The sequence below is a fragment of the Camponotus vicinus genome, unplaced genomic scaffold, assembly GCF_025532165.1.
Source record: "Camponotus vicinus isolate PSW18456_S1 unplaced genomic scaffold, iyCamVici1.0 SCAF_1, whole genome shotgun sequence".
In the NCBI taxonomy this organism is placed as follows: Eukaryota; Metazoa; Arthropoda; class Insecta; order Hymenoptera; family Formicidae; genus Camponotus; species Camponotus vicinus.
In genome coordinates, this window is record NW_028141945.1 from 16,745,698 (window position 1) to 16,773,247 (window position 27,550).

The 27,550-nt window shown below is 39.5% G+C and overlaps 1 protein-coding gene across 8 annotated transcripts in view; it reads left to right on the forward strand.

Annotated features, from left to right (window-relative positions):
• Positions 1–27,550, forward strand: part of Kug (FAT atypical cadherin kugelei) — a 302,654-nt gene that overhangs the window by 250,806 nt on the left and 24,298 nt on the right. For 6 of the 8 annotated variants that reach the window (XM_083109722.1, XM_083109721.1, XM_083109723.1 and 3 more), the window contains 5 exons: positions 1,353–1,459; positions 2,609–2,813; positions 10,098–10,159; positions 25,231–25,386; positions 27,004–27,114. In XM_083109722.1, coding sequence (XP_082965848.1) covers positions 1,353–1,459; positions 2,609–2,813; positions 10,098–10,159; positions 25,231–25,386; positions 27,004–27,114 — 641 coding nt within the window. The remainder of the gene's footprint in view (positions 1–1,352; positions 1,460–2,608; positions 2,814–10,097; positions 10,160–25,230; positions 25,387–27,003; positions 27,115–27,550) is intronic. The other 2 variants (XM_083109726.1, XM_083109729.1) reach the window with 1 other exon arrangement.

A 27,550-nucleotide genomic window follows, 5' to 3' on the forward strand; every position in this document is an offset into this window, starting at 1 on the left:
TAACGATGGTGCACAGGGGAGAGATGAAATATAGCAGTACGGTATTATTATATATATATGGCAATGTTCATTTGCGGTTAATTAAGATTTAACAATTCTCACGGTACATTTAGCTAATCGAGGAGCCCATTTCTTTCACCCCTCAAGTCGCAGGAAACCACATTTTTTTACATTTCACATAATGTCTCTTCTAAAGAATCGCACGACTGATGCATACGCGATTTACAGCACAAAGGAAATTATAAAATATATATTTCTTTTTTTCTCTGTCATGTGCGCCAACTCGAGACGGACAGTCTGCAACGAGAGAACTACGGCTAGGATTCGAGTATGCGCGGAAGCTGCGAGCAAAAAGAAATACAACAAAACCGCTTCGCATACCACGAGACTCAGCGTGCATCTTTCAAAGACGCGGGTTCGTGATATGAGCGTGGGTAAAAAGTCGCAAGCGCGGAGAAAAAAAGGAGCGTGGGTAAAACTCCCGGCGAAATAATTTATGACGAAGACGGCGACGATCCTTACGAATCCCGGATTTCCAATTAACGCTCCGGTAAATTCGACGATCCAGTCCGTTACCCTGAAGATTCGGTGTTTCACTAATTGCACAGCGACCGAAACCTCGCGGACGAGAGACGAAGACGTTGATTATCGACGCCACAAATCGCAAGATCGGAGAGGCCACGGCTTTTACGATTCTTCCTCTCCCCCGCTTCTCCCGCGGAAACATGGCGTAATCGGGCATCCTCGGCCGTTCTTTAATCCCGGCGATGATTAAACAAACCGTGAGGAGAGGCGCAGAACGCGGAATATTGGTCGCGAGCAAGAAGCCGTCGGTGCATCCGGCGAATTCGCGGCAAAAAGCCGAGTCGAAGACCCGCGGAAAGACAGGCGGCGGCGCCGGCCTGTATTAGCGGCAGGAATGCGGTTCGATTTTTGCGCTGTTCGCGCGCTCGACTGGTGCACGCATATGCGTGATGACGTGCATACCTGTCGGCTCTCTTGTTGCCGGCCACTTTGCACAAGGTGGAGAAATAAATATCTCGCTGCCTCCTTTTTTTTTTCTCCGCTCGCGAACCGGCCGGCCTTCCGTTCGCTTCACGTCTCGATATCGAACGCCGGGTGCGAAAGGTCCCGCGATTTTATTTCGCATTTTTAATACCGATTCCAAAAGCCGCCTGACGGCCGCGCACGTGCGATATATTTTATTATGTGGAATAATATCCGACCGTGGAAATGAAAATTCAATTCTTTTGAATTGTTAAAAGATGGATGATCGAGAGATATTATCGCCACGTGTTCGTTGGCACGTCATGTTCTCGCTTTTGAAAATTAATCGCATGGTTTTATTGCAGGGAACATCAGGACCAAAGCGGTACTTGACGTCGAAACAAAGAGGGGATACTGGTTGACGGTCTATGCTCAGGATCATGGAGTGGTCCCGCTGAGCTCCAGTCTGCAAGTAAGTGTTTCGACATTTCATAAGTTTCAGAGATTTTTAGAAAAAAATTGCAAACCCTATTTTTATACTAGAAACTAATGCTGTCATTTATACTCGATGAGCTATGACTATCTGTTTCCATTTCGATTTTACAATGTCCTTTCTCGTATTCCTTAAGCAATAAATTTCACATCTCATAAATAGCTGTGTAAAAAGCGTAAATCTAAAAGAAATATTACAAGTAAAAAATTTTTAATATGTAAAAATTGTTCAAACGATATAAATTTAATAAGAAGTAAAGGAAGGCTAAGAACCAAAGACGCAGGTAATGTGATAATAATAATATATTATGATAGAAACTTTATAAAGTTATTCCACTTACATACAATAAAAAGCGTAAATATAATATACAGGGTGTCCCGAAACTAATGCTTGATATTTTAAAGGCAGATTCTCTGGCCAATTTAAAAACGATTTTTCTTCAGCGAAAATGTCGCGGCACTAATAGTTTTCGAGTTATAAACGATTGAAAATAAAGGGTTTTTCGCCAACTAAGGGAAATACTTATGGGAATAAAATATTAATAAAGTCACATTCTTTAGTTAATTTTAGGTAGAGTTTACTTTAATAGAATTTTAATTTAAGGCTTAGAAAGATACATGATGACAAAAATTGGGAATATGCAAAAAATAATGATCTCCCTCGACATGCCAGAGAATCTGCCTTTAAAATATCAAGCGTTAGTTTCGGGACACCCTGTATATTTAAAGTATGCTGTTTCGATCCTGCTCTGGGTCCTTTTCAAAGTCAAATGAGAAAAACATAATATTATTTAAGCCAGCTAACTGAATAATAAAAGAAAGAAGTTATGTGTGTATGTGTTTCCAAAGTTTCTATCATAATATATTATTACTATCATGCGCCATTACCTGCGTCTTTGATTCCTAGCCTTCTTTTACTTCTTATTAAAAATATGATATGCGCGATAAAATAGAGCTAGTGTAAAAAAGGACGCTTCCCTCCTCCCCCTGGATTTTGTCATGGTAATGATAAAAGATATAAATAAACATCGCGATTGTTTGACCTTTTTACGTCCGCGAAATATAAATTTCGCGCACAGTTTTATTTAGCGAATGATTAATAGACGACATGCTCTCCGTGCGTGTGCAGGTCTACGTCGAGGTGCTGGACGAGAACGATAACACGCCACTGACCGAACTTCCGGTCTACTATCCCTCGGTGCCGGAGAACTCGCCCGCCGGCGTAAGCGTCCTGCAGATCCGCGCCTTTGATCGCGACGTCTCGCCCCAGCAATTCGTCTTCACCATCAGCAGCGGCAATCCGGAGGGTTATTTTCTCATCAACTCCACCACCGGTAAGTCCCCCGAGCTCGGAGCGCTTCGTATCGCATCAGCGGTGAAATAATACGGTCTCGCGGCAAGATCGGGATGACGGGTCTTTAGCCACACCCGGTAGCAGCCGGTAATGAGCTCAATTTTGCCGGACGGGAGTTTTAATAGATCCGTTACGCGGAACCGGGAGATTGGTTGCTTCCGTGTGAAAGGAGTCTCGGTTGAATCTTCATCTTCGTTACCGGCCATCCAATCGAAGGATAGGTCGAGATATCGATTCCTCGCGAATGACCCAGCGAATACGTATCACTGATGGTTCCGCGCTATTGTGAACGTAGGGCAGAAAATTATAAATGTTTTCGACAGACAGAGAGAGAGGAGCGCGCGATCCATCTTTATTCCGTTGACGTGCCTGACGGACGAGACGTAATAATGCATTCCGTCGATATATAGGCGCGTCTAAAGATACGTTGTTCTTGCCTCACCTGGCCGTGCATGCAAATTCAAGTGATCGAACGTCGATCCATATTCATCAGTCCCTTTATCGTTTCGCTTAGCGTTTCTGCTCGCGTGAGACGCTCGGGAATTATAAAACGATGAGAGTGCCTATCTCGCAAGCTCGTTAGATTTAGGACAGCGTCGGCTTTGTAACTTTAGAACCTCCATAACTAACAAAACAGGCAGTTACATTGTTTAATGTGACGAAATAATATATAATTCGCAAACAGGCAGAAACTAAAAGTAACGCGCAGCGGACGAAATTCAAATTTTTCAATGCTCGAAGCTTACGTAAAGAGAAATAAGATAATAAAGTTAGTGATGAAATAAAGATTTTAAATCGATAAAAAAGACGCTAAGAGAGAGAAGTAGTTTATTAAAATAGAGATATTAATTCCGTTTATGTAAAATCCAAATCTGAACTCGTCGAGATGATACCGACTTCTGCTGGCATCCAGCCAGGCATTTTTATCGCAAACAACGGACAGTCTACATTCTTCGAAAGTCGTTTGTGATCGATATTAGTACGCAAAATGAGAGTCAGTTATATCGGGGGATAGTTCAACAATGGAAAAAGTCAGCCAACATTTGATTTATATTCATCGTCGCTGGCCAATCCTGGAAACTTCCACTTCGCCAGCTGGCCAATCCCTTTTGCGCGCAAAACTTTTAATGTGCGGGATTGTGCAAAACTTGGCCCGGCTCGTCGTCGCGTATTTCACACACGAGGAAAAAAATCGGACAAGTATTGGGCCGAAAATGTGTTTTAAAGGGGGATGAAACACGACTCGATATACATATCGTGGTCGCTGTTGGTTATACGTCAAATGAAAATACTTGATTATAAGTACGTGATCAATACGTATCGGTTACAAATACCAATCGGATTATCATCGATCAAATAACGCTTATGCGCGAGTCGCATATTTTCGACACAGTTATTATCGAGCCTTTGTCGCGAAAAGTAAATATGCATTTACGCCGATAATTATTTTTTGCTCTCGGATTTTTTTCTTTTTATTTATATAAAACAAGTGAAAAAATATATGAAAAATCATCAATATTTTATTTCTCTTTGTTATATCGTATATTTATGTTACATCGAATATTTGAATGTTCTCTTGCATATATTAATTTATAGAATATTTCTTAGCATTTTATATATTGTTTTAGAATTATAGATTATAATATAGATTTAGACTTAAAAGAGTATCATTACTGATGCCTTGCCTTTTTTGATGTATAACATTCTGTTTATAATCTGTTTATTTTCTGTTTATTTCACATGTTATTGTGCATATAAAGTTATTATTATCAAAATAAACACGTCTATGTATAAAATAAACCAAATGTTAATGAAATCGAACTGTTAAACAATGAAAGTATAGATATATCTCGCGGGTTTGATGTTGTATATCGGAAACTATTAACTCGTATCTCGGGTTTTATCCCAGCGGCGATGCCACTCCAGCAACAGTAATTAGCGCGCGTAGTGCAACGAGTAGATAGCTTCCAAATTTCATGTAACATCGGCTAAATTGGTTTCCGCCGATCCCGAAGAAAAAGTATCGTCGACTTTTTTGCGGATCGATCGGGCATAGCCTTTTTTTCGCGCGGAATTGTTATAGACGCGTTGTCGTTTATCGATGTCGCTCGATTTTTGCGACAAGTGATGTCGCGACTGATTGCATCCAATTATCTGTCTTTAGGCATTACATTCGATTAAATTAAAATTATAATAATTTATATCTGTGTTACTTTTACCTCCGCGCGATGTATCGCCAGCTGTTTCTCTCGGCAAACACATAGATTCGTATTTACTCGGTATTATTCGCTTTGTCGGGAGTCTATGTGTGTAATAGAATGATCGCGGTTTTTCTTAATGACGGTATTATACGATAGCTCGGAGTCTCACGGTGAAGTCAAACAAACTACTGGACATGCGATACTCCTCGTAAGACCTAGGCTTGCATTTTTCAAAGTCCGTTTCGGATTTAGTTACACTGTATCTCCAGCTAAGTCGGTAAATTCACGTGATCGGACAAACTAGATAGTTAATTATATGCAATTTTAATTTCCGATCGACATAAATAAAAATTTCTTCCCGAACGTAATACTAATTTTAAACTTTATGACAAAATTCTATCGTAAATACCTACGCGAGGATTATTGATAGTATAAAATAGACCTGAGTACCGTATTTTATTTCTATATCCAAGACACCAGCAATGTAATACGAAACTGATGACCAATCACGACAATGTGCATTTTTGCATACGCCGTTCGCTAGAACAAGTTACGGCTCGTGTTATGCTATAACGCATAATCTTGCAATTAAACGGGTAATTATCGTATTATAAAGGTGCGGCCAGAGTGGAATTCGAAACCTCCGGTTAGTCTAATATGAGAAGAGGGCATCTCTATGCGCGTTTTGTTTAGGGACTCTGATTATTCTCTTCCATTTTCTATAAAGAGTTCTAATAATTAGCAATGTTAATTAATTTATTTTCTTAATTTCTCCCACTCGGTTAAAGGCGCGCTAATAGAAACTGCAAAATAACGTTCGATTCTTTCCGTCATGCATGTTTCTTGCCTTTTATCTTTGATTTTAAATCGAGTCTTTTATTTATGTTTGAATCTATCCTAGGTTTATTTTAAACGAGTCGTTTTTGCTGAAGCATGGCGTGTCGCGCGACTTAATTGTAACATTGTTTCGCTGCTTTTATTGGAGGATCTTTGCCGTAAAAGCGTATACCGCCTTTTTGCCAGGAAACAGCGGCCCCAGCCGAGAGCTCGTTTCCGCAATTAAATCACCGGGTCACTCGATTAATGCATCCCCTCGCTGTCGCCTACGCGCGGTCATCTCTTTTGCATCCGCGCGCGCATTCTTCATCCGCGGCATCTGTCATCTGCGACCGCGGCCCTTCGATCAATTTTCGCAAACGCCCGATAACAAGCAAGGAGACCGAGAATTTTTTTTTAAATTTCTCAGAACGCGCCGCGCGAAAAAGGGGCGATGTCGATGGAAAAGGTCAGTCCGCAAAAAGCTACTTTATCATGCGCCCCAGAATGCACGCTGGAATAACGCGTCACGGTATATCGCATGCACGTGCTTTATGATTACACACCGTCGTTCCCCTCCGCCCTCTTTACCATTATTATGCGGCGCGAGGCGGTGTGTTGTTTTATGATCTAAGATCCATAGCCTGGTGCAGAAAAAAGTTTCATAGATGTAGGAGTCACGTGTTGCGTTAAAAAGACAATTAACATCCTCCCTGAATTTCGAATGAGAAATGTCCGAGTTTTTTTTTGACGATTTAGTTACAAATGCAGCAGCCTCGCATGTTTATGCTTCTCGTAACAGGATCTTTCGGACAGAGCATAACGCGACACATGAGAAGGTTCGGGCGTATCTCAGGTGTTAACCAGTGCATTCGCACGCGGGTCTCTCCTGTTATAGGGGCACGTAGCGTAAGATACGGCGATGCTGGAGAACAATGGTGGTGTTATACGGCAGTACGAAATTAGATTAGATAGATCTTGGTCGAGTAATACGACCTCGCCCGCGGGAACGAGCTTACACGAGCGAACGAATAGCACGTTGCCATCGTAAGCGTTACACGACCCCCGTGTAACTAATCGCGCGGTTAATCGCGCTTTTGGCGCGTAACACGCGTTACCACCGCAAAAATACGTTTCCCTTCTTCCCTTTTCCCCTTCCTTCTCCCCTGTTCGTCTGTTATATAACGAGCAAATAGGGCATAAAACGCGGTATTAATTAAATCCACTGAGCTTTGATGACCCGTACTTCGCGAGTCGCTTTTAAAAATCCCAGGCTTTTGTTAAACGGTCCTACGTATATATCCGACTAATTTTATTAATTACGTGAAAAATGGAAAAATGTGAGCTTTTATTTCACGGATATACGTCGCTGATTGCTCGTCGTATTATTGTTATAAATGATCGCGATTTAATTCGATTAACGCGCCTCGATGTTTTAATAAAAACAGAGCGGAACTGGCAAGATTGTGCCAAAATATCAAAATATTTTTTCTCGCTTTTGTGATTTCACATGTATTATTTTAACGTAATGGAATGTACTTGTACTCTATACTTATAAGTATAATTGAAAATGTCATCGACAAGTCTCGACTTTTGAGAAAATCGCTCAGATGAAGCTGACTGACAAGGGAAGTTCGGCAAGTCGAAAATTCAAAAAAATCTGAAACGGCATAATTTTAGAGTAATATATCCTAATAACGAAACCATTTTTTGTTGGTGCTAAAAAACGGGTTTAGGGGTATAACCAACCTAGAAAATCGATTTTTGCGTTCCGAAGTCGTTATGAAACAGCGAACAAATAAGTGTAATAGGCAAGTAGCGTGCGTCTTTATTTTATTTCTCAAGAACTAATTTCCGCAACATAACTGTAATATTCATGGTTGAATTTGGCGTAATACATAAGCTTTAAAATATATATAATTTAAAAATGTTTTCAAAATATAAAAAATATTGAGTGGTGGGGGTATTTTGAAAAATTTTATCATTTTTAAAAAATCCAAGTACGCAATTGTAAAGTACATTTAAAGCCATGAAACATTTGTTTGAACATAGAAATCTTTTATATTTCTATTCGTTTCGATGATATTCGCTTCGGAACGCAAAAATCGATTTTCTAGCGGTTGGTTATACCCCTAAACCCGTTTTTTAGCACCAACAAAAAATGGTTTCGTTATTTGGATATATTACTCTAAAATTATGCCAAGTTTCAGATTTTTTTGAATTTTCGACTTGCCGAACTTCCCTTGTGAGTTAATCAATCCTTTGACTTTTATTCGTACCATAAAAAGCTCGCAATTTCTTGAATAGAGGCGTGAGACCCATCAAGCAAATTTCATATAACATTCGATAATGCGCCTCGTAAAAGACAGATAATCTTGGTTTGTCATAAGGGAATAATTCCGATAAAACTTTCTCTCGACGAGCGATCTTTTAAGCGGAAGTTGCCCCAGAAGCCGTTACCCCCGGCAGCATTTTTCATTATCATCATAAAATATTACTCCGTCGAGCGTTCCACGGTGCTTCAAGAAAAACATCCTCGTGTAACGTCCATTGGGACTCGCGCGCGCGGGAGAAAATAAATCCATCGTTACGCCTGTCGAAACCCTCATTTAATGTCGCAGTATCGAACTGCCATAATATGTTGTCCACGTCGCGGGTAGTATCGTAAATAATTTCGCCTGATCCCGCACTCTGATTTCCGATAACGAATTTCCCATTCCGGGCTTATTCGCGATCAAATACGCTGCTGCTGCAATAATAACGCAACCCTCGCGCACGTGTACACGCGTGCGCGAGGGTGCGTGGGTGTGCATTCATGCCAGGTCGAGGCCGAACCCTCGGGTCGACCGGTCGTCCAGGGGGTAAGGAACGAAAACGAAAAGCAATTATTTAAATGCGTCGAGGGTTGGTTATACGCTCGTGGCACGATTGAACGCTATTTCCCTCAATTCCCCCATTTTTCCCTGTCCATCGCGGCACTTCCGCCTCCACCCGCCTTTCCGGTCTTCATCCCCTTTTCTCATACTTTTTATTTAGAAATAAAAAGAAATGTGTGCCTGTTCAAAAGTCGACTACGTCGATAAAATTCGAGAAAAAAAGGATCGAGCAATCAATCAGTTCGCTCGAAATGAAATCGAATTCGATTAAATGATGATGAAAATTAGATTCGAGATGATTCATATTGGCGTTTCCGCATTTTCATTCTATCGTGGCTCTAATAACGATGCTCTCCTACCCCTATGCGCCGATGGGGCGATTTGGCCCGACGAAAACGCGGAACTAGTTTGTTTTAATGGTAGTGCTTCGTACGTATCAGTTGTGCGAGTTCGGATTCACGCCACGCTGATATGATAACGGGTAACGCTGCAAAGCAAAAGTTACGAGAGCCAGCAGCACCGCCTTGTCGGCGGATCGTGGCTCCGAGCGAAACGACAACGGCTTCCTTGTAACTCGATTAGCGGTTCGCGGTGTAATGTAAAATCTAGGCCGTCACCGGAAGCCGTAAGACTATAATGCAAAAAAGCCGCTCGGCTTTTACACAACGTGGTTGCGCGCTCGCTATTCATGGCTTCCTTTTTTTGTTTAACGGTGTCGCTTTGTTGAAACGTCGCGCTTGCATCTCTGCGGAGGCTTCACACGCTCGACTCACCTACAGTAGACTAGCTCCATATCGTATTTATGTCTTTCTAAAAATACTTGTTTGTATTTCCACAATTAATCGTGTGTAGAAACATGTTTTATTTCGCCAAATTTTGAAGAAATTCGCGAGCGCTCGTTCTTGTTTGATTAGTTTCTCGTGAAACACGTAGTAAATTGAAACAATTTTTCTCGAACGTCAATAACTTCCGCGAATTTTTGCGCAATTGAGCGAAATTTTCGAGCGAAATCCACGTCCATGATAAAAGGGACGTACGTCCGTGCGACGTTAATATAAAGCTCGGTATCGCAGTGGTTGAAAGAGACAAGAAGCACTGTGTGGCAAAATCTGAACACTATAATTTCGTCGAGTCCGTTTCATCGGACCGATCTTTGTCTCGGTAATGGTGGTGGTCCTCCTATTTCGCCCGCAATTCGAGACTCGTACTATTCCTGTTTCCTCTGCGGGATTTTATCGAGAGGAAAGTCATCGTGCAAAGTACCACGTTTTAGTATCCTATACCGTAATAGATATCCCGGTTTCGATCGTTATTTATCGCGCTATTAATGGTCGGACATTTTGCTAATCGCTATTGCATTTATTGTTGCAGGTCTCATTACCACTAGTGGCAGAAAGCTCGATCGCGAGAATCAAGCGGAACATGTATTGGAGGTAAGTCGACGGATCGAATCAAATTTCACGTTTCTTTTAAAATTCTCCGACAGCGATGTAATTGAATAAACTAAAAGTACGAGTAAAAGAAGTAAGAGAATGTAACGAATTCGAAACGCATCGCGTCTTTGCAATTGACAACGGTTTAATCGTTAGAGCAAATCGTATTCTCTAATGGCGCGCTAATGCCAACAGTTGATAGATAGATAGATTAGTGTGCCTCCTTTTCGTCCATCCATTCGTATTCCATTTCTCGACGATACTGTCGACAAAGTTCCAGAACTGCCGCTTCTACCTTCTCTCTTCATTCCAACGACGCTCCCTCAATATTGTCAGAGTGGAAATGAGGAAGAAAATCGCATCTTTCGTGAGATTGAAAAGTAAAATGAGGAAAATCTGCTGCCTCCAACGATAAAAGCGAGAAGGCTAACTTGAGAGTGAGAAAAGGGGTAGTATGAACGGCGAGGGAGCGAGAGAGCCTGGAAAACGAATGGATGGCTTGGGACAACGACGGGAAGAAAGAAGGGCGAAGATGCAGGGGAGGGGGGGAAGGTAGAAAGAGGAGGCTTTGGATGGAACAGGGTTGAAAAGGTACAGTGGTCTCCGCGCTAAGATGGTGGAAGAAAAAGGGTCATGGGGTGAGACACGGGAGAGGCGAGACATTTCTCCGGGGAAAGTCGTCGGAGCCTTTCGGAGAATTTCTACCTGCATCGGGATTAAAGAAGGAGCTGGCGCGATAGTCTCACGTCGTGTACGGCGGTAGACACTGAAATTTCCAGAACGATAAAAGCAGGAACAGATCGATGCCAATTTCACGGAGAGGCTTCTTCCGCGGCTATAGAACCGAAGTGAATGCGATTGATAGGGTAAACGGTCCTTAACCTTACCCATGTCTTCCTTCTACTGCCTCTGTTACTATCATTTTGAAATTTTAAACGTAATTAATTCAGTTTCTAATCATCCGAAGCAGAATTTTCTAACATTATAATTAATTAAGATTGGTTTGGTTTAAAACAGTGATGGAAAGAAAGAGGAGTAGGAGGAAGAAAAGGAAGATTTTTAGATGTAACAAGCTTAAAAAAGTCTAGTATCCAAGAAGGTAGAAAAAAAAGAATTATAAAATGAAAGAAAGGTGAGATAGATTAAACTTGACATCGACGAATGAGTGTAACTGAGCGAAACGGGAGACGCATCGTGTATATAACAATGTCGTCTCGTAAGTTTTAAAGATTTACGAACATGTGGGTCTCGCGCAGTTTCACCTTGATCGCGAAACTTGCAATACGTGCATCTCTCTGCATATTATACCGGCTCTATTGCAGTTTCTAACAAACTTATACCAACGTTACTTGTCTGATACCACTTTGGCGTTGTCGCATTTAGGAAAGTTTTGCAAATAAAATCACTGGTAAAGCTTCTTACCTTCGTTCTATTTCTAGAAAAAAAACCATGATATTTTCCATATTTTCTTTCAAGATAACAAAAAGTGCATTATAATCTAAGTATATATTTCTTTCTAGTTTTTCATAAAATTTCCTAAGAATCGCAATTTGCAGATTTTGTTATAATATTCGCGAAAATATGATCATATCTTCATAACAAATTTGCAACAAAGCAATTTTTACAACAATTTATGCGTTATTTTGAAACGCGTGCAAAAGTATCTTATTTATTCAGAATTAAAACGGTTTTAATGCGATAAAATCGTATCAAGTAATGTTAAAAGAAAAAATGCATGGACCATTACAGTGGCAAAGTGTTTCATAATTAACATGAGCATATGCTCGCCCTAAATTAAATTGCGCGTTATCGGTTTTAATGGCCATGTTCTCGCTCGTTCGCACGTTGGGTGCAATTTAAATTTTCAACACCCCCATCGAGCCAATGAATTAAATGCATTTTATAGCAACACTATGATATCGAAAATCAAAGCGAATCCTGTATCTTTCTTGTATTTTTAAAATTAATATTTATTATATTCTACAATATTTATTATATTACAATATATGACAAAATTGTTTGAAGTTTGATATCATTTACGGATATTATTTAAAATTTTTTTTTAAACTGTTAAGGTTTAAATTGAATTGGGTGCTCCTGACTTTACACTAAAAACTATCTAGATGTCATCAGACGTGATGGCAGCACGTCTGATGACATGCTCGCTGCTAGCGCTCGCCTATATTCTCTCTTAGTATGTTTTTTACCACAGTATTATAAAGTATCTGAACCGCGTGCTACAAAATGTGACCTATATACAGGGTGTTAGAAAAGTCTGGAAACGGTCAAATATCTCGAAAACGAAACGTTTCTGAGAAAAATGTTTCGAACCAAAGTTGTAGGATTTCAAAAGATCTATTTACTGGCGCTATGGGTTTAACCTTGGGTGGCGTCGCCAAAGTCAGAGCAAGGTCACCTAGAATTTTTTAAATGGGACCCCCTATTTTTTATTACTTATTCTTGTAACTTATCTTGAGAGCTTTCCAAAACACTATAATAAAGTATTTCTTCATTGAGTACTTTTCGAGTTATGAGGCTTGAAATAATTTCTTAATTTTATATAAACCATAAAATATCTAGTAAAATATTCATTTTTCGATTATCTTACCTTAATACTTTTATGTACAAAATACTGAGAGGAATCAATTGGTGTAAAGAAAAAACATAGTTGTTTTTAAGAAAAAATATGTAATTTGCAATTAACAATTCCATATTTTTTCTTAAAAACAACTGTATGTTTTCTTTACACCAATTGATTACTCTCATTATTTTGTACATAAAAGTATTAAGGTAAGATAATCGAAAAATGAATATTTTACTAGATATTTTATGGTTTATATAAAATTAAGAAATTATTTTAAGCCTCATAACTTGAAAAGTACTCAATGAAGAAATACTTTATTATAGTGTTTTGGAAAGCTCTCGAGATAAGCTACAAGAATAAGTGATAAAAAATAGGGGGTCCCATTTAAAAAATTCTAGGTGACCTTGCTCTGACCTTAGCGACGCCACCCAAGGTTAAACTCATAACGCCAGTAAATAGATCTTTTGAAATCCTACAACTTTGGTTCGAAACATTTTTCTCAGAAACGTTTCGTTTTCGAGATATTTGACCGTTTCCAGACTTTTCTAACACCCTGTATATTACACAATATATATCTATATAGAATACTGGAATGTATTTTCACATAATAAAATACAATCAAAAGGTAATATAAAACGTGCTCTGAAACAGAAACAAATGACATTTCCCACAAAATATACAATAGACAGACTGAAAGACTGTGACATTTAAGCTTGCCTCGTATAGATCTGATTTCATTAGACATCATTACGGGAATTTTCCGACGACTCCATTCCGTGTCGCGACCAGGAAATCACTTTAAGAGGCTTTGATCCTACGATGCGGGTTGTTAACAGCGTGTTTGTGTTCGTAACCGAGTTAAATGAGTCTCGGCTCTAGAAACAAGAGTTCGTGAAAACGATCGCCTCCCCCGTGGCATCTCCTGCCACTTCCTTGCGGGGAAACTTGCGCAATTTCACAAAGTCTTCCCGCCGCGAATAATTAATGAGTGTACAGAGTGCTTTCTTTTATCATAATCTTTACCGATTACTCCTTGATTAATTATCAATCGTACGGATTAAATTGCTTATTCAGCGACTTATCCTATTGAGCGCGCAAACGACAGACAAATTTATGAAATTGACAAGTAGTGAAGAAAATCTCCCCCCAAATAATATTCTCGAATTATAAAATTCACGTAAAGGGTAGAAAGTTATGCGCGTCACGTAATAGCAACCTAGCAACTATATATAAGTCGGGGGATTTTATTTCTCCATTGATATTCCATGCATTCAGTTGAAAGGGAACGCATGGAATATATCCAATCCTCTCTTTCTCTATACTAGTTAAAAATCTGTTTTATTTTCGAATAGCATCTATCGCATCGTCACTGCAACCATGTTGGTTCAAGGATCGGCGAAATTGATATCGGCTGAAATAGCGTTATTGGCAGCACGCGCATCTAAACGGGGCACATATCCCGTAGATTCCGCGCTTTTGGATCGTTAGACTTCCTTTTTATTGCGCATCCGTTCGCTCGCCAAACTCGTTTATCTGTCATCGATATGCCGCTTAACCGATATGTATAACCGATGTCAAAGGGCGGCGGACGCCGGTATATTTTGGCATGAAAGGTCGGCCGTTTACGTTTGCGCAACCCGTGCAAACGTTATTTTATGCGAGATGTGACCGGGATGACCGCGTGCGTCCTCCTTTTTCATAATTCCACGCATAATTTACGGGTCTCGACTGCATCCTCATGGTTGTGCCCTGTCACGAAGAGACATTTTTTCACTACCCGAGAGCGTATCTCGCGTCGCCAGGCGCCTCTTTTACATGCCGTATAATTCGCAGAGCGCTCGATAAATCTAAAACATCGACAATGTCAATGTTTCGCTTTCGATGGAGTTCACGTAACGACAATGGATCGCGTCGTGTTCCTTTGCCATACAATTTATCGTCCGACCTCCTTCCACATACATCTTTATCTTTTCTGGAGGCTTGCCCTATTTAGGGTCCATCCGCCACTGCTATTTGGTACAGTGGGGATTTTAGTATGTACTAAAGGGATCTTGGGGGATGTGGTCACTCTACGGCGTTGTGCTCGTCGGTGCCGTTTCTTACGGAAGGCCAGTCGGAAGCCAGCATGCAGTGCACGCGAATACCTCCATCGGCACTTATTTGGTCAGCGAGTGACCTTTCAAGGATCCTTCATGGCAATCGGCATTGCATCCATCGAGCAAGATACCAACATCGCTCTGGAGTCGCATATCACTGTGTTAAAATGCAGCATTAGGTGTGAGGTCTGGATAACTCAGTGGTCTAGAGCAGTTGCCCGGAAAGCGAAAGACTCGGGTTCGATTCCCGATTCAGCCACTTGCACCTCACATATTTTTCTAATCCGCGAATATTGTTTTCTAGCAATTATTCGTTGGGCTGAAAAATGTGTGAATGCTCTCTCCACAGGATATGCGTCGATGCCGTTGCCACGGATGGATTCTGTCGCTCGTTGATCAAATGGGCGTATAGACACGTCCGACCTCCTCCCATATACATCCCTATCTTTTCTGGATTTTATTTTGTATGCATGTAGTTTCCTCAATTTCTTATTATTTTTTATGATTTACTTCATATTTCTTATCATAATATAATTTTATTTTGGATTGCTCACAAGATAAAATTTAAATTTTATCTTGTGAGCAAATTCAAAATAAAATTATATTGTGATAAGAAATATGAAGTAAATCATAAAAAATAAATTGAGGAAACTACATGCATACAAATACATGTGCCTAGTACTTGTTGAAGAGCTTTCGACGTAACCATTATCTGACGTAACGTCGAGTCGACTGATGCTTTTTTCCGATGACCTTTTGTTGTAAAGATGCGCTTTAGGCGCTCCTTCTAATATTCAAAGTAAGCCAGAAAGTTGCTTACTATCGTAGAACAGACAGTCGACTCTCTACTAAGTACTGCTTCAAGTATCGGCTTGAGAGTATTTCATCGAAATTTATGATCGACCGGGCGTACTTGAATGTAAATCGAAGTCGCCGATAGATAATCCATGAGAAAGAACACGTAAGAATCAATTTTCAGCTCACGTGCCACTCTTATAGACGCAGCAAATTTTTTATTTAATTTCCCATTTCTACCTGCCTTTTAAAACAGGGCTATAAAAGGGGAATTCGAATGGCAAATAAAAGGAGTTATTTAAAGATGTTATAATAGATTTTTGTGTCTACAGAATCTCTCTATTTGATGCATTAATTTAATGCAATTATTTCTGTCTTCTTGCCCCTAATTATTTTTGAAGAAAATCTTTTTATTTCATCAAATATGAAAATTCTGCTTCCATCGAATTTTTACCCCCTCTCCTCTGCTTCTCTTTGAAAGTATTTCGTGATCGATAACGTCCTGTCTCTCGACGAAAGTGCTGTGCGTAAGTTTCGGCGACTCGCGAACCATCGGCCGCTAACCACCCTCTCGAGAAGTTTTTGCCGGCGTCTTATTAATAGGCGCGATTTTTCACGGTCTCCTCCGACCGTCGTCCGAGAAATATACCCCTTCTTTAGCGCAAGCGGACATATTTCAAATGTGCCGTCGGGCGTTTTCACTATGCGCCGCGTATATTAATAAGGGCAGCTACGAATCGGCCCTTCGCTTATTCCTCACGAGATCCTTTTTTTCCGCACGTTCCGCACGACGGCTACGCTTCCGCTCGGACTCGGTGCGTTATATGTAATACGTTATAATACGCCGATTTTCCCTCGACAACCATACGTCGTGACGCGGAGATAAACGCCCCGCTCGCTCAGCGTTTTTCGCGAATGACTAATGACTCTGACGTGTGATTTATCCCGCATAAACGAGTGCGCACGAATCTAATTATCCCCGCTTGCATTTGGCTTGTTGATCCTGCATATGATTATTCGAAAAGATAAATGTCAAGGGTAAATTTTACATCGCCGTAAAATCCTCCCCTTACATTTTTTCCGATATTTTAAATATTCAATTTCAAGTATTCATAAGATGTGTGTCAAAGAAGTTTGTTAAAAATAGATAACGAAAGAAGGAGAAGGAAAAAATCGATAAGCAACGTAAGGTAGAAAGAAGGAGAAAAAACTCGAAGTTTTCTTCTTTCCACCCCATGTCTCGTCCCTTTTTACATTCCACTTTTCTGCCTACGCGCTACGAAACCCTTCGTTTTACTGCCGGTGTCGCCCGGACACTCAGAAGCATCACTGAAGTCGCTTAATTGACATTCTTCCTACTGTCTTTCGCGCACTGTCGTGAGGATTATCGTCGCGACGCCCGGCTCTCGATGTCTGGATCTTTCTTGCAGCGCAATGGAAACTTCCGTCTCGGTGCACGTGACGTTACCGTGACAATGAGAAAGCACTGTGCGATGCCATCGTCAAAGGAACTGAGAAAAACAATAGGGTGTAGTATTCTATAGGATGGACCCTCGTATTACGCTCGGGGATAAGGAGTTTTGTATCTCAGCAAGAACTTCAACCGAGAGAAACGAATGCAAAAGTATCTCCAATTCTCCTCGTACGCGTGTAGTAAACTTGCAAATATTTTGCGTTGTGGTACAGACAAAAATAACAATCACGTTCACGTGCAACAATGGCGTTCTAAAAATAGCACAACTTTTTAACTTCGTGAGATTATTTTACAAGTCTCAGGTTCTTTATTCTATGATTCTCTATAGATTGAAAATTTTGTACATTTGAAGAAGCTAATTTTACGAGAATTTTACGAAAATCACATCGTTTTACTATACACTGAGAAAAAAAAATTGTTAACTTGATTAAACCTTTTAACTAAATTATTATTTTTCTAATTGAAATATTCAAATATTTTAAAGTTAAATAGATGTCATGTTAGATTTAATATGTCGTGTTTAATTTAAATATTTCAATTAAAAAAATAATAATTTAGTTGAACGGTTTAGTTAAATTAACAACTTTTTTCTCAGTGATATGAATTGCATTGACATTAAGAGAATTAATGTTTAAATTTCACAAAGGGTATAACAATCGGAATATCGTTGATTTTCATCTCATTTTTCTCTCCTCGAAATATGAAGCGCAAGGAAAAAGAAAAAGGGCTTGTTCTGTGGACGCTTTCAGTATACATTATGTGCAGGAACGGTATATAATTAATATACAGCACTACTCTCATTTGCCTAGTCCCTTCTCCTGTTTACGTCTCACAGCGCATTGCAAAAGAGCTCGCGAGTAGGTAGAAATAATTATGATGAATATCCAGGAATCTCTACGGTGGAAATTCCGCGGCACATATATATTTCGTGTATTCGACCAAGTGAAGAGAGAGACACAAAGCAAATGCGCGCGATCGTGAAAAATTGACGCGAGAAAGAAACCGATAATCCGCTACACTTCGCTCAGAGTCATTGTATCGTGCTTCAGATCAAAATGCAATCGAGGCGCGATTAATTATTGAAACCGATCGTGGTTTCGATTAGGAAATTACGCTTCGCTTATGGATCCCGGGGTGTTTATCGTGATGGAATATTTCCGGGGGAAATCCGATAGTCATCTAGATAAAATGCATACTCGCTTAGTAATACTAATTAGAATTATGAATTGCACGCCTTAGGAAGCGTTCCTTAATTGAAGATAAATTTTATGTGTGGTTACGATTAAACGGGGAAAAAAAGAAAATACTATCGTGCGTCTACTCGATGTTCGATATGGTGTGTTCGCCTTCGGTTGGCCTTCCAGACAGGAATTCCAATTATTAACGACCGCAATTACGCGCGATGCTTTCTGTGATAACATCTTTGGAGTCTCGACTCGTTCCAATGGGAAATGAAAATCGCAAGTTTACGACAAAGTTTGAAGGTCTTTGCTTGATACCAGATCAATTTCGGTTTCGTTAATATCTTTAATATTAGAGAGAACTTACGAATATTATACTCTCTGAATCTTTTTAAAAGATCCCTCTTTCTTTGAAATGTTTAAACTTGATACATCCATTTAATTACATAATTTTATATTTTTTTAATATCTTAAAATCAACCGATATAATTTCTGCAAAAAATGTACGAGGTGTATCTGTATGTAACGTAAGAGATCAAGGGATCGCGATATATTCGGAACATTTGGGATAAAGTTGGCTTTATTCCTATCTCAGATAGCCTTCAACGTTTATCTAGCCACTTAGCCATCTCACGGGGTTGCCATAAGCGTTTTCCAATGCCTAACTGGTGGCTAAACGACAGTTCTATCCGCTCGCTGCTCTAACCAACTGATTAAATACGTATTTTTCGCAGCATCGCTTACGTGTACGTGGCATTTGATAAAATATGCTTATTAGCGAGGAATTTCGAATTTGTGGGTACAATAGCAGTGTACCTGCGGTTGAATATAATCGCTTCTGGAACGTTGTGGCTGCGAATAATGCGTAACAAAGCTAAATTCGCAATTTTATTGAATTTGAATTTTATTATCAACAAAATATAGTTGTTATTTTTAATTTCGGTCATTTTAATTCATTATTTAATTTAATAAAAAATTACTTTGATAAAAAAGTTATTAATAAAATTGAAATATGCATATATATTAAAATTTTACTATATATTAAAACGTAGCTTTTGAAACGTAGCTTTAAAATGTAGCTTTTTGATTTCATTTTTATTTAAAATTCTAACGCAATATGTATAGGAATTTTAAATAAAAGTAAAATAAAAAAGTATAATTTTGTGAGATGGCTAAGAGGAAGAGATAAAACAGCTATTTAAAATCAAAATAAAGCCAATTTTATCATTTTATTTTATATAATATTATCATTTTATTTTTCGAATATAATATTTGCGATCCTTTAATGTTTTATGTTACAGATTTGCTTTGTGTTTTTATTTTTATTTTCAACTTTCATTAATATTTATATGTATACGTATATACAGTGTACAAATAAATATTAATAAAAATTAATATTAATATTAATAACGATCGATTGATGTTACAAGATAATGAAATGCTTGACAAGATATATCGTTAAACTTTATTAAAGAAGAATATGCTGTCAATGTATTTAATTAGTTCTCTATTGAATTTTTCAATTTATTGTCTTTTAAAGAAAATAGCGTATCGATTTTATTATGCATCTTGAAAAAAAAACTATAGGTCGGTGTCAGATTCGGACTATGGTGAATGATTGAACACTTTCATCAAAATTTGAGTTGGCAAATGCATCTCTGTTGGTACATTACGACTCGATCTTACGTCAACAGATGAAGTGAATTCATCGGCGATCTGATGAATAATGAATACAGCGCGATTGCGGTGTCTTTGACCAAACTATCGGTCGTCCGTCCTATTCATCTTTTATGATAATCGATCTACCGTGTAGTCATTTCCGAAATCATACTTCGTGCGCGAGAACGTAAATTCTAAAAGCAAGCGGTTGCCGGAAACGGTTTCGACCACGCAAACCAGCCTGGAGCTGGATCTTCTTCAGACAGCCTTCAAATTATGCATGCTTTTCTGCTCCGGTAAGCGAGTGATGTTCCCTTAACGATCTGTCGGTTTACTTTCAAAGAGAAAGGACGGAAAAGTGGAAAAGAAAAGGGATGGAGAAGGGAAAACTCGACTTGCCAAATAGAACGTATTATTGGCACGTATTCGTGATTGTGGCGAGAAAAGAAAGAAGAAGATGACGTAAAAAAGCTCTAAGAACCGTATTTCCGGAGAATTAGCATTTGCCAAGGAAACGTGTTGGAAACGCAAATTTATTATGGCACGAAATTAGCCGTGGCTGGTTTTGTTCCGACCAGGTAACGCGAGAAGTAGAAATTTCCCGCGAACACGGACCGATTATTATTAACAGAGCTTTAGATAGATCAGAGAATATTACGATATCCTCTGGATAAGTCCGGATTTCCCATTGCGCTTCCCGCCCCGCTATTACAGCGAATCGGCTTACATGAAACTTTCGAGGGTTTTGCTTTATACAAGCGGAATGATTATTAAATCGCGAACGAGAAGAGATCTCGTTGTTTCCGATTTCGTGATTACGTATCCAAATATTTTCATCTCCTGGCGGACGCAATGGTGTGTGTAAAGCTTTATTCTAAGACATTTTCGTTGATTTAACGGCCAGAATTATTTGTTTAAATCATATCAAGATCTCTAGAGCAATTGAAAATAAAGGCAGAGCTCTTAATTATTTTTTAATTTTCTCAAGAGGATATTCCAGCTTGACACGCACGATGCAATGTGGGAACCATCGAAGTATAATGCTGCCCCGTTAGGATTTTAATGCGCCGGGCGGTTAGTATACTACGTGCTTATTCGTTGTCCATAAAAGGGACCGTAAAAGTCAGCGCGCGGCTTTCGAGGCGAAGACAATTTCGAGAAGCGTAAGGGGTAATGATGCCTACCGGGCGCCGTCGACAATTTACGTCTTCCGTGAAGCAGCTCCTCCAGCTGTCGACAATGCGGATTCTCTCGCGATACGAATCTCCGAATACTCGGCAATTTTCTGCATTGGTAGTGTTTGCCGAAAAGCCAGACTCTTTATCGACGTACAAAAATGTCGCCTTAAACGGAATAATTTCGTATGATATATAAATATTCTCGTAAAATTTTTGCTGGCTGGTTTCCTCTCGCGTAAAGTATGGCAAGAATCAAAATGGTAACCCGATCTGACGATCACAATCAGTAGGAAGAAAGCAGTGCGGCTACTTGCGAAACCGCGCGCGGCATTCGGAGTTTATTATGGCGGCTGTCACGAATGGTCGGTGCCTGGTCGTCGTGAATCCCTCGGATTTAGCCGCAAACGCGGGGGTTAAGCCCGAGGAAATCATCAGAGACCATCGAGGTAATTACGGAGAGTCGAGCGAGAGGAGCGACAGCAAAGGCGGGTGACGAGCGGGGAGGGAGAAGATGCTGAAGAACTGCTCGGCCGGGCAACGCACAGCTATTACCCCTAATCACGAAGAAAACATGGTTTCTCACTGGAACGACGTTCTTCTCCCGTCGCAAAACGTCGCCAGATTATTCGAAAAGTCAGTTTCATCGCTCGTTACTCAACCGATGCCCGTGTCGGAGAAATAACACGGCTCTATCACTGACTGTCACGACGGCTACATCGCTTCATCTTCCGCGTGGCCAGTTGATGACAAGGTCCTATTAGAGATAAAAATACCGTTTTTTAGATTATTTTAATTTCTCTCTCTCTTTTTTAATATTAGTTTACAGTTATTTTTTTTATATTCATCTTTTTAGAATTTTTTAATCAATTTAATATTTTTCTTAATAAAAATATATATACATGAGAGTCATGAGAGAGAAACTTATAGTTTTTAAACTATTGTCAAATAAAAATTTTGACGGAGATAGCTAAATCTTAATCTACGATTTTTTTTAGCTGGATTCGTTCGCGGCGTGTTGCTTTCATCTGTCACTTATCGAAAAATCCCTTAGATGTATAAATAATAATAATGAATGCGTTACTTTTAGTTGCTAGTCTTTATTCAGAATTTGCATGTTTGTCGTTCTGATCAATTCTTGCGGTTTACATAGATCGCAAACCGATATGAAACCACTCCAGTAGCCCGAAGCGCGAGTACTCTCGCTTGTCGAGTAAAATGATAAAATTTCGAGTGCTCGGAGGGAGTGCGAAGCGAGGAAACCTACGAAGTACCTGCAGGCGAGATACGATGACGCTCGGACGGATTTAGCGCGATCGGCCAAGCGTTTAAATCTACCACGCCGTAAGGACCCATGTTTATCGTGTATAGGGTGCTCCAGAAACGCGACACTTAATATATTCTCGTGCCTTGCGAAGGTACGAGAAGATGAGTGTGGTGAAATTTATATAGCCTCGAAGGAACACGACGTGGAGGAATCTTAGCGCTGATGTACATATCTTCTAAATTTATTTAGAACACATACACGATTTTTTTCATTATAATTGACACAATATAGAAAAGTGACGTGGCAGAAGAGAAAAAATATTTTTATTATATTTTAAAATTATTTAAATCGTAAACATTCCGAAGAGAAGAAAAGTATTAATATCTCGTTTTTGACGAATCAAAGAATATATAAGTTTTATTCTACATCTTTAATATATTTATTAAATTAATAATTATAAAATTTATTAATAGAAATTTATATTAATAGAATTATTATTTGTCTTTCTTTTATTCTATCACTTTGTGAGTTAAATACTCTGCGATATTAGTCGTAAAGTAATAACATCCAGAAAGACAGGTGATAATTCTATTAATAAATATATGAAAAATATAGGATAAAACACACTTTTATATTTAATTTAAACTTGAATCATATCCTGCGAGAAACGGATAATCCTGCAGCGCGAGTACGTGAGAATACGAGAGAAATCCGTGAAAGAGTTTCACCCGGAGAAGCTCCGTCGCATCATTGTCGTCTACTACGTGGATGAAAGTGCCCGGGTACCCGACGTCCGGTGTATAAAACGGAGTTTCGTACTCCTAATTTAGTGCAGGTATTACGCCGGAGGATCTGACGCGTAGTCCTCTCCCGCGAGATGTCCCGGGGAACATTGGATTTACGTCGCGGTCTCCTCGCACAGCCTTCCTCCCCGTTCCTTCCCGTCCGGACGGAAATTGCTTCGTGAAAGGCCCGATTATTGCACCGAAGAACGACGGGGACGATGGGGCCCCGAGACGGAGGATTTCGTAACCGGTCTACTCTCTCTCTGTCTGTCCGTCTTTCTCCTCCTCATCAGTCCGTTTGCCTCTTCCGCCGGACGAATAGATGGACCGCCTGCCAGATCTCGTAATAGAGCGCTCGCCATCGCGCTGAGTCACATACTTCGTTACTGGTCTCTACCGTTGACGCGGCAAAGGGCCGCTTTAGAAATTAGATGTATTTATAGATCTGTTAAGTAGAATAGGGAACGTCTGGAAACTGGAGTGAAACGTTTGAGATTTATAGACGCGAGGCAAAAGAAAGCAAACCGAGGATTAAAAGTACGAGCGACTACAGTTGGTTTCGGCAAAAAACGCTAAATTAAATTTCACGAGTAAAATTACGCGAACTGCGAGCATTTCTGGTATCATCCGTGTAACTTATTCAGGAAAGTTAATTATAAGCCTGTTTGTCTGACCTAAAACAATGACCTACGTTTTACCATAGAAAGATCTCTCTCTTCGGCGCTTACGCATTTATTAAAATCACATTAATTAAAGCACAACTGAAAGGGACCTTGTGTCATTTTTGCGACATTTAAATTTTAAATTGCTACAATTATTTCGGACTTTAATTTCATTTTGCGCTTCTCGCGACGACGCGAGTATGAAGACCGGAATCTCGGGTTTGCGACATCTTCTCGGATGCGGGGACACTCGGTTTTACGACCCGAATCTCCTCCGCCTCTTTCTCTCGGTCAGCATCGCCGACTGCACAGATCGTACGTGCGATATTCGCGCATGAGAGTCCTGGATTTCGCAGGACACGGAGAAAGAAGGTAGAAACGTGCACGATAAGACAACGACCGTAGTAAGGGAAAAAAGAAAAAAGGGGCGCGGCCGCATGAAAAGTCATACCGCTGGAAAATCTAAAAAGATATCGCATTAATCCAGAGGACATACCACCTGGACTTTTCTCAACATACTTTTCTTCCGCCCTTTTCCATTTCCCGATTAATAATCCTACGATACGAATGGATGGAGGCTATGTTTTCATACATATTTCATCTGTGTTCCCGAATAATTAGACGAGATATTAATTTATGTGTACATTCGTAATGTTTCTTTGTCATATATAGTTGTAGAGTTCAAATGTACAAATATTTATTACGACACACACGGAACGAGAAAACAAGAGCAGATTTTGTATATTAATGAACGATGAGAGGTTGAAATTTTCGTGGTGAAGCTGATCGTACGTTTTCATTACGAGACAATAAATCGAGTCAACGATATGTTGATGCTGTGATTCGATTTGTTGATAGCTCAATGTCTGTGTTAATTTAACCATGAATTAATCAGGATTTGCATTAACTCATTTATTTATTGAAATTATCGGCGCCGGCTTTCCAGAGAGTATTTGAATATTGCTAAATCTGTTTCAATAACATAAGTCTTTTTTGCGTGCAATAATATATTTATGTTTTATATAACTAATGAGAAATTCATATTTACTCTCATATTAATATCCGTGCATTCTTCTTCATATAATCGAAATGTGATTATCGCGAAAATAAAATTAACATGTTATTTATCGAGCAATATTCCTTTGCTTTATATTTTTTATTTTAATATTCGATTTAATATCGATTTATTTTTAAATTTATGTTCATTAATTAGATTCATATTAATGTAATAAAAAAACCACTTTATTTAATAAATAATACTTTACGCGTTTTCTGTGTATTACGTTATATCTTTTTGAATGAGACGTGGAATTTTACGATCTTGCAAATAACAAGTATATCTGCTGATATATTGTGTTGTTTCACGCTGTGATTTGTGATTTCGTGCTTTCAGGTGACAGTAAGGGACGACGGTAGGCCTCCTTTGTCATCGACTACGAGAGTCGTCATCGAGGTGGCAGACATTAACGATCATGGACCCGAGTTCGAGGCAAAGTTTTACACGGTCCAGATTCCAGCATCGCTGACGACCGACAAGCCCCTCTTCCAGGTACTGGAACTTGTTTGAAAATTCTTTCGTGCATTTACCACCGTGTCTCTTCTCAATTCACCCAAGTTTCTTGTAAATACATTTCCACATCGATGAACGGATCGAGTGGGAACAAAGCGGTCGCCGATCCACAAATCGCTCCAAAGCGACCCCCGCTTTCTCCATTGTTGTCCCCGCGTAAAAAGTATCACCTTTTCCACCTCGTTTTGTATATACGTGCGCACAATCTGTGAAATTTTTTAATCCGCAATGCGATGATGAATCACCCCGCGACATAAGCGTAAAATTTCTATTCACATCTCGTCAGCCCCGCGATGACGATTTGACGCTATCTCGAGAGTCCGCGAATATTTCACCGACCCACAACTCGCAGAGAGGCGCCGCACTGTCTCTTTCTCTCTCTCTCTTCCTGCCTCTCTTTCTCTGTGTGTGTCGGACCATAAAAAACAGTCTGATATATTACACCAACACGAAACAGATTGCTTGGGACCTCTCCTCCCTCGCTTCTCGTTATCGTTTTCCCATCAAAGTCTTCTCTTCTCGATGTGATCAAAGTAACCGTCACCGAGTATCGTCGCGTAGAAAGGGTAGAGATTTAGCTCACAAGCACGAGATTCCCGGTACAGCATCATCCCATTTCTCTCTCTCTCTTTCTCTTCCCCTCTCTCTCGTAACCTTTGTGAATACGACGGCGAACCTTTATGAACGTCGCACGTCCGCTGCAAACACGAGCATCGACCCTGGAGATCGGCCGACGCAAATTAAATTACGAGGCGTCGTTGAAACGATGCAGACCTAATTGAAGACGGGGAAATTTACGACCTTGGTTTAAAACAGATCAATACTTAAATGCAACGCGCTTACAATTAGGCACGATTACGAAATTATGTTGCCAAATGCATATAAATAATGATAAAAGTGTAGTTTTGATTTCTAGATTTGATTGTCATAAGAATTAAAGATACGGAAATTTATAATGTTTTAGTTAGTACGGAAATAGGGTAAAACTTGTTAATTTTCATTACATCACAGTCATTACGTTGATCGATCCTCATGCAGAGCATAAATATTAATATTATTTGCTTACGGTCAACTATAATATACATGCTCATTTATTTAATCTGCATCATATAATAAAAAAATGTAAATAAAATGCTTTCTATTGCAATATTATATTTAAAAAATGTAACATTTTTCGAATCAAAAGCTTTACATTGTAAATCTGTTAACTTTTAAAAGAGGAAGGGTATTAAAAAAGAAAATAATTTTTATTTCTACGTGCATTAAATACATAGCTATATATCGTGATAATATGTATAATATTAAATATAACGTGTCGATGTAAAATCAGAGAATATATACAAAATTATGCAAAAATATCAGATTTTTCCTGCTTACAAAAGCACCTCCAAGTCGCGCGTGGCTTTATTGCATCGAAACTTGAATCGACTTTGAGTTTTTCTCGGGCGACGTGACGTCGGATTGCAAGAAGTAACGAGGATAAACGATCGCCACGTAGACACGTAGCCGCGTCGGGAGGAAAGAAAAGAAAAAATTCGAATCGCCGATAGAAACAGAGTCCTGAGGCTAAATGCTGTCCTCTCTGGTTCTCGACAGAAATCGAAGAACCGCTCGCGGGAGTTCGACCTTTCGAGCGATACGTTACTAGAGAACGGGACTTGGGAGACATTTAGCCCCGACACCCTGTCAGGAGATCGTATCTTCAGGGTAAGGACACCTTGGCACGTAAAATAAAGCGTCTGGCACGACGCGCGCGACTATAGCTCTATATATTCTATACTATATTTGATTATGCGATTGAATCATATCATTTCTACGCGAGCTGTTTGCGTTAATTCACGAACGCTTTTATATATCGATCAATCATATTTTTCTGTAATTATACATCTCTTTCTTCTTCTCGTGCTACTGTCCATCGATAGGACTACATGTGTACACGCATTTAACTGATTGCACTTTGATTAGTCGCGCATGCATGTATAATCGAATTATCGACCAATAAAGGTAACAATTATGGCAAATGAAACGCGATAAATTTATTGAGCTTCCCATGCGCGACTATTCAAGGTTCTATAATTTTCATTATGTATGATTATGTATATATGTCACTTTTAGCATTTTTGGCTGCGCCTTATTTCGTTCC